This window comes from Bombus huntii, chromosome 11, assembly GCF_024542735.1.
Source record: "Bombus huntii isolate Logan2020A chromosome 11, iyBomHunt1.1, whole genome shotgun sequence".
Classification (NCBI taxonomy): Eukaryota; Metazoa; Arthropoda; class Insecta; order Hymenoptera; family Apidae; genus Bombus; species Bombus huntii.
The window spans coordinates 5,705,610-5,719,001 of NC_066248.1; the positions used below are offsets into that span (position 1 = coordinate 5,705,610).

The window sequence follows — 13,392 nt, forward strand, 5'->3', positions numbered from 1 at the left end:
TATTTCTACTTGTGCTTTTTTATAATTAATGCGAATTGCTTCTCTTTGTATTAATATAAATAAGATGAAAGAATATTATTTTAGAAAAATTAAAATATTTAAAAAATGAATAAATATCATAAGTCGGATAGTTATGATAGTATATATATATATGATTATGCTAAAAATATTAACAAATATACTTACGAATCAGCCACTACATAAGGTAATAAGATAGTTTAAAAAATAATAGGATATAAGTTGAATTACCATACAGTAAATGGGTATAACTGCAAAATTGTGTCTTCATCAAATGATCCTAAAACTATGGGATCTATCTTTAACTATTATAAGCTTCCTATAATCAATCTTATTTTTAAAATTACAGAACCTTATATTGGTTAAATGTTTCCAAAATGGAGAATGTCCACCTTGAAATCGAAGATCATGCTGGCTCTCCTCAAAACATAAAGGATTTATGAAGAACGATCTTCAGCATTACAAATTGAAAGACTCGAGCTGCAAGGTTCAACAATACCAGGGTAGTTGAAATCCAGTCTCAAAATCGTGGTAAATAATTTTTTTATAAATAATATAAGTAAATAAATAATTATTTTTATAAAAAATATAAAACATGTTCATTATGTGGATAAGAGTATAGGTCTTTAAATAATTATAATGTAATATTTTTTAAATATTTTTATTTTCCCAATGTTATGAGTTTGACATTATTTTTTAAAAAATATAAACGATATAAAGATGTTAAGAAAACATTTGCAATTGCTTCCATCTTTATAATACGATGTACAACTGCGACAATTTCTTATGTTTACAATATTAGTTTCACTTGAAAAATCATCCTTACAACAATTACAAAATTAAAAATAGTACATAAGGGAGTGTATATTATGAAGTTGCAAATATGATCATTGAATGTAATGTTTTACAAAATAAATGATCATATAATAGATGATATTACATTAAATGTATTAATACTTTAAAAATACAAGGAACTGTTATTAAAATATTTATACATATACACAACACTGATAAAAACTAAATTTCTCCAAATATTAAATGGCAACTATGAATGATTATTAGTTATGTTACAATTTGCTTATGAATTTATTAAAGGTTCATAAAATTTAAATTTTTAACAAACTGTGCAATATATAAAATACTCATTATATTTTCTTTCAGAATCATTTGCACTGAAGTCTATTTGAGATAACAGTAATATCATAAAAAGTCATTTTTTTCCATATCAGTAAATTAATTTCTAGAACTTATGTATCTACTCTCCAAATATATTTCCAGTCAAGCGCTACGCGCGTTATTAATTGTCATAATGAATGTTCATATTGTTTTTCTTCAATTTCAGGAGTACACACGCTCAAAGCTTGCCCTACTTTAATTGTTTGTCCCACTTCTACGCAAAATTTAAAATCTTTTGGAGCCTCGAATAATAACACAATAGTAGATCCCATTCTAAATTCGCCAAATAATTCTCCTTTACTTAAACGTGTACAGCCTAAACTAGCATCTTTCCATCGTTTTGCTTCAGGCCACTTAAGAGCATTTGTATGTAAGTCTTTATCACAGTAAACTTTTATAGAACCTACATTTGTCGCTCCAACTGCACTATAAGCCATAAAACCACCAGCCCATTTACCAATATACACTACACGTTCATTTAATGAAAATAAGTCTGGTAAATATTGGGCTATTTTAGGATTAACGCTTAAAAGCTTCCCTGAAATGAAGAAAAATATTTTCCCAATTTTAATTCATGTAAACTAAAGTTAGATTTTGGAATATAAAAAAACAATAAACCTTGAAAGTGTTTACGAAATTCTATTTCCCAGTCAGTTGGACTATGAAATCTGTGATAATCCCCTGGAGCAAGATAAACTGTTAGTTGATAGAGCTGATTTGTTGGATTTTTTAAGAGAGATTTTATATAAATATCATCTTCTTCTTTAGTAAATTTAGACCATTCAGAATGAAATGTATTTATATCACCTAAAAAATGTCTAAGATTATAAGTAACACCCTTTACTTGTTGTACACAACATGAAGTTACTGGTCCAAAATATAAAACTTTTCCATCAGCAGGTGAAACCTATAATAAATTTACATATAACGTTTTATTACTCTATTTAAATGACTTACTTAATTTGATGTAAAAAATATATACATACTATATTTGTAGTTTGAGCAATAGGTCTTGCATCATATTTGAGCGGTCTAACAAAAAAGTCAACAAGACTTGGAAAATCTGATAACTCTATATCAATTTCATCTAAATTGGCATCAAAAGTTTTTGCATAAAATCCATATAAGGTGGGTCTTAAACTAACTGGCAGTTCCAAACTAGCAATCCAACCCCATATTCGACTTATTACTCGAAATGGCAAGAAATAATAACATTTTATCTGTAAATATTTAATTTTAACTACAAAACTTTCTTGTTCATACATAGTCCTTAATTTCCTCAAATTTTGTTCAATTGAAATGTAATATATCATGCTGCTATTGTAATAAAAATTTATACCACAAAAACATTGATTGGGTCGTACACATTACTGTCCTCAGTTGTATATGGATGTTTTTTCAAATATCTCCACTGTAATGCTGTTAACAGTGTTACTCCCATTCCAAAAGAAACAATCCATTTTCGTTGCTTTATAAATGAGTACCAAGAATTATCTTTATATCGACTAGTACTTACATTTGAGGTATATGTCTTTGACAATTTTTTATTTATTAAAATTTTGAAATTACTTTTTGTATATATATTCATACAACATTTACAAGAGTTTTTGCTAAAATATGTTAACAACATTAGATAAATAATTTTATTAAAGTAATAATAAGACTTAAAGACTACAAACCTCACATCTTGAATTAAGTGATAAATCTTATAAAGATTCATCTTGAAAATAAATTTTATTACATAGAGATATATAAACTTTCTTATATTCTCCTTATACTCTTAGGTTAGCTTGAATTATATACAAATTTCTACAAAAATATATATTTATAAATAACAAAATTCAGACATATATACTCAACAATTTTTAACATATCTTTATTTTAATTAAATTTATACATTAATCCTGTTGAAATATACATTTGGAATATCAAAAACTTACAAGAAATATTTTATTTGACATTTTTATACATACGTACATTAAGTACTCATCTACAGAAACAGTTGTAGCTTAAGAATGATTATTATAAAAACTCGAGATAAAGAAAATAGATTAGAACAAAAGATCTTCTTAACTACAAACTTGTACGAATACTGTTCGTATATAAAACGCCACCTAGCAGTTTGATATTAAAATTATATTCTTTTATTCTTATTTTATTTAAATGCATGAAACCCACTGATATTATACCAGTGCTGAAACCTAATGAAACCACAGAAATCGTCTGTAGTGAAACTTTACTCAATTAAACTGTACAATATATAACACGTTCATAATATATATTTTGTAATATGATTATTATTTTATATAGTTAAAAAATGTTTTGTTGGGCTTGGACATGAACTTATACATTTTACTTTATTTTATTCCGCTAATTTATACCTTAATATCTTTACAAAATTTAAAATCGCTAATGTCATAAAAACATTTCTCATATCCTATAGTCAACGATACGCAATAATCCTTTTCATCTTTATTTCACAATTTACATTAAAGCATTTACATATTATTATTCGTCAAGTTTTACGTTTTTTCTTGCATATTGCTTTACCTTTCAGTTACCATTATATGCTACCAAAAATTGCTCCAAAATTATTTTTTCATATACCACGAGATACAATTTGAATTATATAACTTTAATCAGGATATGATCTGGTATAATTAATTAGTCATACATAGACTGCAGATATTTACGCAAATTCATATTTGTATGAAGGCAATCATTTAACTTAATAAACATTGCAACAAGTACGATATATTCTGAGTATTTTATATTGTATGTATTTTTATGTATTATATACACAATTGAGTTTTCAAATTTCCCATAAATGCATAAAGATCTACAATCTTAATGTCCAAAGAAATAAAACTACGTAAAATGTTGGTCGAAAACAGAGGGGAAAAAATCAAGGTAGAAGCAATTTTCTACAATCGTGAAGCGTACCTGTGCCACCGGTTGTAATCATCACAAGAAAAGCGTAATAACAGGTGGCTCCGCGTCGCGGCAGGTGGATCAGTTCCTTTTTCTTTTTTTATCTTTCCTGGACGGTGTACGTTCTCCCATTGTTTTCGAGAGCGATACATACAATACTTGACAGGGTGTATCGAAGTGCTCTTTATCGGAAACTTGATTCGCGATCTTAAAAGCCACGAGTATAGTGTCAGCGTGGATAAGAGAGAAATGACGATTCGGAAAAAAAACTTGTGATAGATGCAACAATTGCATCGATTTTGTATCGCTAGATAGAGGTTATATATGCAAAACATTTTTCGGAAGTACATGCATGATAGCTCGTGGCTGCAGCAAAGTGAAAAGCGAAATAATGCCGCCGTCGTCGCATACGAATTGGACTAAACCCCTCCTAAAGAATGGACAGATGATGCAACTGCAAGCAAAGCGTACAACTTGCTCGACACAGAATCAGAATTCGAATGGTAGTAGCACGGAACACAGTGGTATTCCACTTGACAGAAGAATCAAAGTTGTTTTAGTAGGCGATGGTGCCGTTGGGAAAACCAGTCTGGTTGTCTCTTATTCAACAAACGGTTTCCCAGGAGAATATGTACCTACTGCTTTCGATAATTATAATGGTTAGTTAAAAATCTAATGACACTGGTAAGTTCTATTTCGGATAGTGACAAGTTTGATTTAAAGTAATAAAAAGACGGTGAGTGTGTTCTTTAGCATGTCATGTATAAAAATCCGGGTAATTATTTGAATTTGTCTTGATATAATTATAAATATATAAAATGTATGTTTTATATACATATATTAAACATGCAAATGTCTTAATTTGTTACAGTGGTTGTTAATGTCGATGGTCAACCAGTAAATGTTCAGCTATGTGATACAGCAGGTCAAGATGACTTTGATCCTCTAAGGTCATTATGTTATCCAGAAACAGATGTGTTCCTAGTCTGCTTCAGTGTTGTATGCCCTTCTTCTTATCATAGTGTAACTTCTCGATGGGTAAATGAAGTACGAAAATATTGCCCTAATGCACCAATCATTTTGGTAATGAAATTTGTAATAGAAGTATTTATTTTTAATATAAAATATTTACAAGATTGGTGTGTATATATAGATATTTTAAATGGAAACAATAATAATTTTAGGTAGGCACAAAGAGTGACTTAAGATCAGATGTACATCTTATGTTACAATTAGCAAGATATGGACAAACACCAATTACAAGTTCACAGGGTCATCAATTAGCTCAAAAAGTTGGAGCTGTAAGTTACGTGGAAACATCTGCATTAACTCAACATGATCTTAAAGAAGCATTTGACCAAGCAATAGTTAGTGCTCTTAACACAAGAAGAGGTGGTACTAGTTTATTATATAGACGTAGAAAACCTTTACCATTATGGCGCAGATGGTTATGTTGTTGCAAAAAATCTTCTAGTGGTGCATAAATATTGATTAATTAGACTCTCTAGAGTATTCTCTGTGATCAAGTGCGACTACTTTGTTATCGGAATTTTTTAATTTCTCTGAGTATCTCAGCAATATAATTCTACGATTTTACTTAAAAAATATGCAAACTTTCCATGTGTTATTGCCAAACTCTGAGATTATTATTAGATTATTTTTCTAAAATTTCAATAGACTGTACTTGAGTAATAGTTTTTTGAATTGGTTAACCCCTTGTCTTACGATTTAAGTTCCAACAGCGTGTGCCGTAACCATCGGCAGGATCAGTCAGACTGAGTGTTTGAAGTTATACAAGATATAACTAATTTTATGTTGCAAGATGTTTCATAAATAATTACTACCAATTGAGCACTAAACAAGATTCTTAAAGGTATCTTTTTAATATTTTTCAAAAAAATATATCTGCACGTCCGAATGCGGCCAAGAAAAAAACATGTTCGACGAGTCTAACTCGTGTTTCTTATGTTTGGCCCGAAAAACGTACCACGAGCCCAGCTTGACGTTGTAGGTTAAGGGGTTAATAATTCTATATATACATTCTACTTTTTTCATTAGTTAAATCTTTCTATTTTCTAAAATATATAAAACACAGTTTTCTATTTTCTTGTACAGATATAAAATTTATATTCTGATAGCTAAGCTGTACGCCATTCATAAAATTCCTGAAGCCAGATATGGCATAATTTATTATAACATTAATCATATTTTTGTTACTAGCATGTAATTGGCTACTTGCCTATTGTGATTTTTCCTTTATTGATAGGAACATTAATTTTAGAACTTAAAACAAATCATTGCCGCGTTATATTATTATTATTATTATATAATATGCACTATATTTAACATTTTAAACAGCTTTTCATGCTGCAAAGATTCTATAAAATAGGAATCCTGATACAATTTTTCCAAATATCAACTCTTTACATTCTTACATTACAATCAAACTATGTTATTTATTAGAAAACAATATGTTAATGAATATTATATATTATTCGAAAATTTTTACTTGAAATGATAGAATGTAAAGAGTTACAAATTTCATTTACATCATTAATACATCACGATACGTACGTCACATTGAAACTGTAATATTACATTGTTATTATACATATAAATCAAATTAATTATTTAAAAACACATTTTTATTATGATATATATACTTCGTAAGCAATTTATCTATTTACAAGCAAGTTCTTTCTATATATGTGAAGCATAATACTGAACTAATATTCAAAACCTTTCTGTGAAATATTAAAAAATAATATTGAACATGTTAGTGAGCGCTGTGATTATAAAATTTAAATTTTGTCAAATTCTATAATTTTTATACATAAAACATAAGAAGGTACAAGACTGTTGAAAAGTCTTAATCCACTTCTAAATTATATCATAAATTAGTTCAATTAAATTTGAATTGAATTTATGTTCAATAAATGCAAATATTATCTATCTAGATTTTTCAGTTCTAACCATTACTTTTGAGAAACAGTAAAGTTAGAATAATAAAAGAGTTAAAAAGAGAGAAAGAATAAAGACTAACCTAAAGGTAAAAGCATAATGTTTATATTTACAGTATCGTCGTTTATAATTCGTATAAATATTTCAGAAACTTCCCTTGTTAAGAGTTTTAACATATTTAAGTTTTGTATCTTCTACTAATTGTAGGGAGGAAAAGTATTAAAACATGATTTTATAAATATCTTTAAATAATATGTGAGAAAATATTTAGATTAATTATTGTTAGAAAAATGCTTTCATAACGTTATTTCTTTAAGATTAATATAACATTCTTACAATCAAATACTGTAATGACACCTTGTACATTTCTGCCTATTGTGATTTCTACTCTTTCTTCAGTTTTAATATTTTTAACGTTCGAAATTGAACACACTATAATTTTTGCTCAAATTGATGTATTTTAAAATAATTTATCTTAGACAAGTATAAAGGTGACCCTCCAGTTTTTTATTTTAAATGACAATTAATTTATATATTTTGCAAATGGGTAAATTTGAAATACCTGTAACTACGTAGTTTGACAAACTCTGTACACAATATTTTTAAAGCATACGGAACATGAAACTAATTGTCTTAATTAAGTTTCAAGCTTTACTTATGCTGCTTCTTACAGAATCAATGTTCCTGGATCTTTGATATTAACATTATAAATTGAATATATGCTTTAAATGCGAAGAAAATAATGTATACATACAATTAATGTCTGTATGTAAATATAATATGCATATTATCTTTTTATGTAATTTCTTGCTGCTAAGAAATGTGTACAATATCCATTTTAATACATTACTAGAAAAATGAGGTATAATAGGTATCAGTTCTTAAAGTGTACCGAAAAGTATTTGCAATTATATTTTTTTAAATTAATATTTTTACATTTTTTATTTTGATTTTACATCTATGAAACTCTTTTAGTTGCAGTGTTATATTTGTAATTCAATATTTTTATATGCTTTTAAAATGTTTTAAAAATATTTATTAGACAGCCTAGTAAACACATTTTTGTATCATAATGTTTATTATAAATGAAAAAAGGAAAGTACTTAAGCCTATTCATAAATATTATATGAATTAATGTATATAAAATCATATCATTTTGTCATGACTTCCACACGAACATGGTATTTATTATGGAATAATATATATGTTATACACATACATATAGACAAACTATTTTAGACTGAAATATCTCAATGTTGTAATAAATAGTATTACTAATTGCTTATACTATATAATAAAGTAAATAATATTTTTGTAAACATTTTTCTATGTCAATCTATGCTTTTTGATCATATCAAATTTGTGTTGAGTGTTTTTTATTATATATTTGTACACCAATAATAAATTACTCACATAAAAAATTGTAATTCATTTATTATAAAATATTTAATAACAGTGATATGTAAAAGAACAAAGGTTGTGATACTATTCCCATAAATGATTATCTCAAAATGTATCAGAACTATGAATGAGAGTATTTATAAATCTCTAAGTAATTTTATATAATAATATAATACTTATAGTTTTCTCACATTCAGAAATTTTTAATTTGAAAATATCTCAGCTTTTAATTTTCGGTCCAAATCTTAAAATCATAATTTTATCAATAACTCGTAATTACATAATTTTCAAACTAAAATTTTATCTTTGCACATCTTCGTTAAGTAATATAATTCGTAAATTTAATTACGAAAATGAAAATCTATTTCAAATATTCATGTTAATAAATAAAACTCTAAAATATTAATATGTCAATCAAAAATTTTTCCAGATCTATTTGCGAAGAAAATAATACTTTAAAAATTAATAGAGTTATATTTGAAAAAACATTCTGATAATAATGTATAGACACTTTATTGATTACTAGATGTCAGTGAAAATAAATATATGTAACTTATTTACACGATTAAGTAACCTAGAATGCCCTAGATACCATCGTAAATCAGGAAAAGTAGATATTTGTTAATTCTATACAAAACAAAATAAGTAAATTCTATCGAATTCTGTTCAATTATTTATGAAAATCTGTTGGTTACGGAAAAGATGAAGACAGATATTAATGATCCATGGAGTGGAACAGATGTTCCAGCATCCAGTAATGATAAATGTAAAAATTGTTTCGAAGATTCTTTTGTAGAAAATCAAACGCAACATATCAAGTTAGCCGATTCAGAGGAATATTTGGAAAAACTTTGTAAGTTATAAAAATCTATTACCTTCTATTTTTTTTATTTTTATAATTATACGTGTTATGTAACATATTGTAATTTCTAATCCCATATTAAAATCTTTTATTTTCTTTTAATTTCTTATCTGGAACTGTAAAATTATGTTATAGATTCCAGACTTAAAAGTCTTCAAAAAGGCACATCAAAGAAAGATCTTGTAACATCCTTATTTGAAGCAAAGGAAGATTCCATTGCACGTTTAATAACTTCTGGGTATAAGCTTGAAACTGAAGAAGAAATTGAATTTGCATCAAATCCTTTAATAAGACATATAGCACCTCATTTACAGGTAATTATAAAAAATATAAATAATTTATATTTATTGTTAAAAATGTATTTATTATTAATTATATTGTTATATTTGACATTTGTAATATTTATTTTAGGCGCTAACCGCTAGCGAATTAGTTCACCTCTTAAAAGCAGATGTTCTACAAGTTGTTAGTGAATCTGCACAACAAGAAGAAATTGCTACAGAGATATTAAAAAAATAAATAAGTTGCAAATTACCAAACAAAAGAATAAAACAGAACTAAGGCTTTAAAAAAATGTCGATCAAAGTGTTATCAGGAAAGGTATTTTTAGTAGTCACTGGTGCAAGCCGTGGAATTGGAAAACAACTTGCAATATCTGTTGGTTCAATCCTAGAGAAAGGTTCACATATACTTTTATTAGCAACAAATCTGAATGCTTTGAAAGAAACAGCAAAAAATATTCCTACAAGTATATCTGTTGACACCGTTAGTGCTGATTTAGCTTTAGGAACAAAAGAAAAATTACATGGTAAATACATACATTTTATACATATATTTTATACATAGGATAAATTGTACATATATTATAAATATATATTTTTTAGATATTGTAATGCAATCTTTAAAAAATCAGGTTTTAAATCAATTTGATCGAGTAGTTGTGATACACAATGTTGGTACGATGGGACGTGTGAATCAATATACAAATGATCTGACTGACATTAATGTCTGGCATAATTATTATGACTTAAATGTTTTTATTCCTGCTATATTAAATGGAGTAATTATGCAAATATTCAATGAAAATACAAATACAGAAAAACTGGTTATAAACATTACATCATTGTTTGGTATACAACCAGGGAAATGTTTAGCTTACTATTGTTCAGGAAAAGCAGCACGGGAAATGATCTTTAAAGTAATATTTTATATTAGTATAAATGATTTATGTAATTTTTATTCTATATTTTTTAAATTTATGTATTGTGCAGGTGTTTGCATTAGAAAATCCAGAAATCAACGTCTTAAATTATTCACCAGGACCAGTTGAAACTGATATGTACTATGAAATTTGCAATGAAGTTGCTGACAAGCAAACTAAAACACAGTTCAATGATATGTTAACAAAAAAAACTGTTCTGACTTGTGAACAAACAGTTAATCGTCTTTTAACGGTTCTTAAGGAACAAAAGTATAAATCCGGTGATCACGTTGATTATTATGACGAGTTATGAATTGTATAAATTTATTGATACAGTTTATTTGTATCCACTTATCATTTCTAAATTTCACAAAGCAAACAAATGAATATTTTAATAAACTGTTTATAGGGTTACTTCAAATGATTTACACTTTATTTGATATTGTTGTTACATTATAAAAACGTATAAACAATATGCTATATATATATAAACTAATATTATAAAATGTTTGTACTGGAAGATACTAAGTTCTCCCATTATAACCTTGTGATTACTGTAACAATTCTTTAGAATAAACATCTTTTATCGAAGTTTATGATAATAATTCATTATTTTGTCTCAATGATGCATATCTTATAGAGTCAGCTCTTGCATTTTGAATTTGTATGTTTACTAAAATAAGTGTTACAATAGTATAAATTCCTACAGAAACTAACCAAACTGGTAGTGGATATATGGGTGGCATAAAATGTAAATAAATCAAATTGTACAAAGGAGCTGCCACCAATGGAGTTAATGTTTCAATAGATACTGTCATGGAAAATATTTTACCTACAGAATTTTGTAAATATTATTCTCACAATTTCATACTGAAAACTTATACTTTCTTTCTTATTTAACAATATTTACCAGTATCCTCTGATGGCACTGACTTGGATATTATAGCACGGATCATAGGACTAGTGATGCCACCAAACATTCCTACAACTGCAGACAGGTACATATGCCAAGGTTTCAATGTAAAACTGTGTACTAGACAACCACTCAAAGAAGACAATAATGACAATATAGCTGTCACTTCTTCAGAAAGTCCTATGAAAATATTTCTCTACTCAAACATTTTAATTACCAAACTCTCTAAAAATATTTGATGTACATACAAATTTTAATTTATACCTCCATATGTTACAAAAAGTTTTACTCCAAATATTATACCAAGAATTGAAAATATAATATTTGTAGCTAAATAAATAGAATATTTATTTACATCCCAACCAAGTCTGGCAGTTGCAAATAAAAAGCCAATGGTCATATCTCCTTGTAAAGCAATAACCATTAAAATAATGCAAGCTATACAACACCAAACTATATATCGATCAAAACCATTGCGTTTTTTTGTACATGTACTTATAAGTTTCCTGACCAAATGTATATCGAACAAACTTTTTACAGTTATCTACAAATATTAAAAAGATATTAATAACAGCATATATACAAGACATTACAAAATACATACTGAATTTGTGCTGCATATAGTCTGAGGAACTAAAAAAAAAATATGCAATCCTGCTACAATGCAACATATAGTAGCAATAGCAAATACAACTGTATATCCATATGCTCGAAAGATAACAGGACCTGTCAATATACCAGTCAAAATACCAACAGATATCAAAGCTTCCATCCAAGCTAATTGCCAGCCTCTTTCTTGTTCATTTGATATATCAGTGAGATAACATATAGTACCTAATAAAATTATGCCAAATCCTCCACAACATGCATATGGAATATATGCAATTAATAAAAACCATGGATTGACATCCCAAATACTTATGAAGGAAAGAAGAAGGTACATTAATGATGTGCCTATGACATAAATCACACATTGAATACATGTCTATTTTTTAAAGCACATAATACTAACCGACATAGCCAAGCAACATGATAGACTTCCTTCCATAAATGTCACTCCATGGTCCCAAAAACAAAGATAAAAAAGCAGGTATGACACTTTCAATAATTGATTTTGTCATTAAAATTAAGCTGGCTTTGGGTTGCACTTGAGCATCTATCTTCAAAGCTTCCGCAGAACTACTATTTTCATGTAATAGTAAACATTCTGTTTTATTTATATTTAATGCTATACTACAAGTACGATATACTACTAAATCTGTTAGAATATTACCTACAATTCAAATCAAAGTAATGTCAATTACAATTCACTTTATAGCTTACTCATTTAAATATATTAATAAGCTAATAAATTAAATTTCATACAAATATTTATTTTACACATGAAATAAAAATATATGGAAGAGAATAATGATTTGATATCTTCTTACATATGTTAAATATCTTGTACATGATATTTATACATGACATGATATAATCTAATTAACATTCATATGATATATAAAATATATCAAAATTACTTGATATTGCTTGAGCAGTTATTAGTATCATCATAGATGGTTGTACAAGCATATAACGCTTCCATCCTGTGATCGCGTTTTCCATCTTATATTTTAAGAATTGTGTTATAAATAATAATACCACAATAGTATAAATTGATATCACATAAAAATACTGGTTGTGCTATACAATAGTATAATATTAGACTATTAAAATATTTGATTTAATTTAAAAAATGTAATTCTTTGGACCACACAAACATAATTAACAATGTTCGAAACTTTATATCTTTTTCAGTATTGTTCCTTATCTCTTTGTACGAATCATTTTCGCATGCTTCGTCATCTTTTATAATTGGCAGATCATTTTACTTCATTGATTACCACATGATATTTCGATATGTCAGAAATTGTATTTTTTGTTTCAATA

At 27.1% G+C, this 13,392-nt stretch overlaps 5 protein-coding genes across 8 annotated transcripts; 3 read left to right on the plus strand and 2 right to left on the minus strand.

The window, feature by feature from the left end:
* Positions 1-663: 663 nt before the first annotated feature.
* On the minus strand, positions 664-3,323 carry LOC126871081 (phosphatidylserine decarboxylase proenzyme, mitochondrial). Of its 2 annotated transcripts, none has more exons than XM_050629480.1 (6): positions 3,172-3,323; positions 2,874-3,003; positions 2,534-2,804; positions 2,181-2,414; positions 1,813-2,101; positions 664-1,732 (listed from the first exon to the last, which is right to left on the minus strand). In XM_050629480.1, exons 2-6 carry the CDS (start codon positions 2,912-2,914, stop codon positions 1,323-1,325), a joined length of 1,245 nt encoding a protein of 414 aa, XP_050485437.1. In that variant the 5' UTR covers positions 2,915-3,003; positions 3,172-3,323; the 3' UTR covers positions 664-1,322. The 2 variants fall into 2 exon arrangements, with proteins under 2 accessions (XP_050485437.1, XP_050485438.1); XM_050629481.1 differs by having other exon boundaries at positions 3,135-3,289.
* Positions 3,324-4,236: 913 nt separating this feature from the next.
* LOC126871087 (ras-related C3 botulinum toxin substrate 1-like) lies at positions 4,237-8,409 on the plus strand. The gene is made up of 3 exons (XM_050629498.1): positions 4,237-4,784; positions 4,997-5,208; positions 5,310-8,409. Exons 1-3 carry the CDS (start codon positions 4,478-4,480, stop codon positions 5,607-5,609), a joined length of 819 nt encoding a protein of 272 aa, XP_050485455.1. The 5' UTR covers positions 4,237-4,477; the 3' UTR covers positions 5,610-8,409.
* Positions 8,410-9,007: 598 nt separating this feature from the next.
* Positions 9,008-10,121, plus strand: LOC126871094 (uncharacterized). The gene is made up of 3 exons (XM_050629504.1): positions 9,008-9,340; positions 9,485-9,663; positions 9,761-10,121. Exons 1-3 carry the CDS (start codon positions 9,190-9,192, stop codon positions 9,866-9,868), a joined length of 438 nt encoding a protein of 145 aa, XP_050485461.1. The 5' UTR covers positions 9,008-9,189; the 3' UTR covers positions 9,869-10,121.
* LOC126871088 (sepiapterin reductase) lies at positions 9,923-11,141 on the plus strand. The gene is made up of 3 exons (XM_050629499.1): positions 9,923-10,157; positions 10,234-10,547; positions 10,621-11,141. Exons 1-3 carry the CDS (start codon positions 9,923-9,925, stop codon positions 10,861-10,863), a joined length of 792 nt encoding a protein of 263 aa, XP_050485456.1. The 3' UTR covers positions 10,864-11,141.
* Positions 10,962-13,125, minus strand: LOC126871080 (tetracycline resistance protein, class B-like). Of its 3 annotated transcripts, none has more exons than XM_050629479.1 (6): positions 12,984-13,125; positions 12,476-12,645; positions 12,068-12,417; positions 11,728-12,007; positions 11,461-11,643; positions 10,962-11,382 (listed from the first exon to the last, which is right to left on the minus strand). In XM_050629479.1, the coding sequence occupies exons 1-6, from the start codon at positions 13,046-13,048 to the stop codon at positions 11,144-11,146; spliced, it is 1,287 nt and encodes a 428-aa protein (XP_050485436.1). In that variant the 5' UTR covers positions 13,049-13,125; the 3' UTR covers positions 10,962-11,143. The 3 variants fall into 3 exon arrangements, with proteins under 3 accessions (XP_050485436.1, XP_050485433.1, XP_050485435.1); XM_050629476.1 differs by having other exon boundaries at positions 12,476-12,736; XM_050629478.1 differs by having other exon boundaries at positions 12,476-12,736; positions 12,894-13,022.
* Positions 13,126-13,392: the final 267 nt, after the last annotated feature.

Coding starts and splice junctions, on each gene's coding strand:
- LOC126871081 (XM_050629480.1), bottom strand. CDS start 2,914: ATGAATCTTTATAAGATTTATCACTTAATTCAAGATGTGAG. Junction 2,415..2,533: donor ACCCAATCAATGTTTTTGTG/GTATAAATTTTT, acceptor AAATATTTACAG/ATAAAATGTTATTATTTCTT. Junction 2,102..2,180: donor TTGCTCAAACTACAAATATA/GTATGTATATAT, acceptor AATTTATTATAG/GTTTCACCTGCTGATGGAAA.
- LOC126871080 (XM_050629476.1), bottom strand. CDS start 13,068: ATGGAAAACGCGATCACAGGATGGAAGCGTTATATGCTTGTACAACCA. Junction 12,418..12,475: donor CATGTTGCTTGGCTATGTCG/GTTAGTATTATG, acceptor TTTATGTCATAG/GCACATCATTAATGTACCTT. Junction 11,644..11,727: donor ACTTTTTGTAACATATGGAG/GTATAAATTAAA, acceptor ATATTTTCATAG/GACTTTCTGAAGAAGTGACA.
- LOC126871087 (XM_050629498.1), top strand. CDS start 4,478: ATGATAGCTCGTGGCTGCAGCAAAGTGAAAAGCGAAATAATGCCGCCG. Junction 4,785..4,996: donor TGCTTTCGATAATTATAATG/GTTAGTTAAAAA, acceptor AATTTGTTACAG/TGGTTGTTAATGTCGATGGT. Junction 5,209..5,309: donor CTAATGCACCAATCATTTTG/GTAATGAAATTT, acceptor TAATAATTTTAG/GTAGGCACAAAGAGTGACTT.
- LOC126871088 (XM_050629499.1), top strand. CDS start 9,923: ATGTCGATCAAAGTGTTATCAGGAAAGGTATTTTTAGTAGTCACTGGT. Junction 10,158..10,233: donor AACAAAAGAAAAATTACATG/GTAAATACATAC, acceptor TATATTTTTTAG/ATATTGTAATGCAATCTTTA. Junction 10,548..10,620: donor CACGGGAAATGATCTTTAAA/GTAATATTTTAT, acceptor TGTATTGTGCAG/GTGTTTGCATTAGAAAATCC.
- LOC126871094 (XM_050629504.1), top strand. CDS start 9,190: ATGAAGACAGATATTAATGATCCATGGAGTGGAACAGATGTTCCAGCA. Junction 9,341..9,484: donor GGAATATTTGGAAAAACTTT/GTAAGTTATAAA, acceptor ATTATGTTATAG/ATTCCAGACTTAAAAGTCTT. Junction 9,664..9,760: donor ATATAGCACCTCATTTACAG/GTAATTATAAAA, acceptor TATTTATTTTAG/GCGCTAACCGCTAGCGAATT.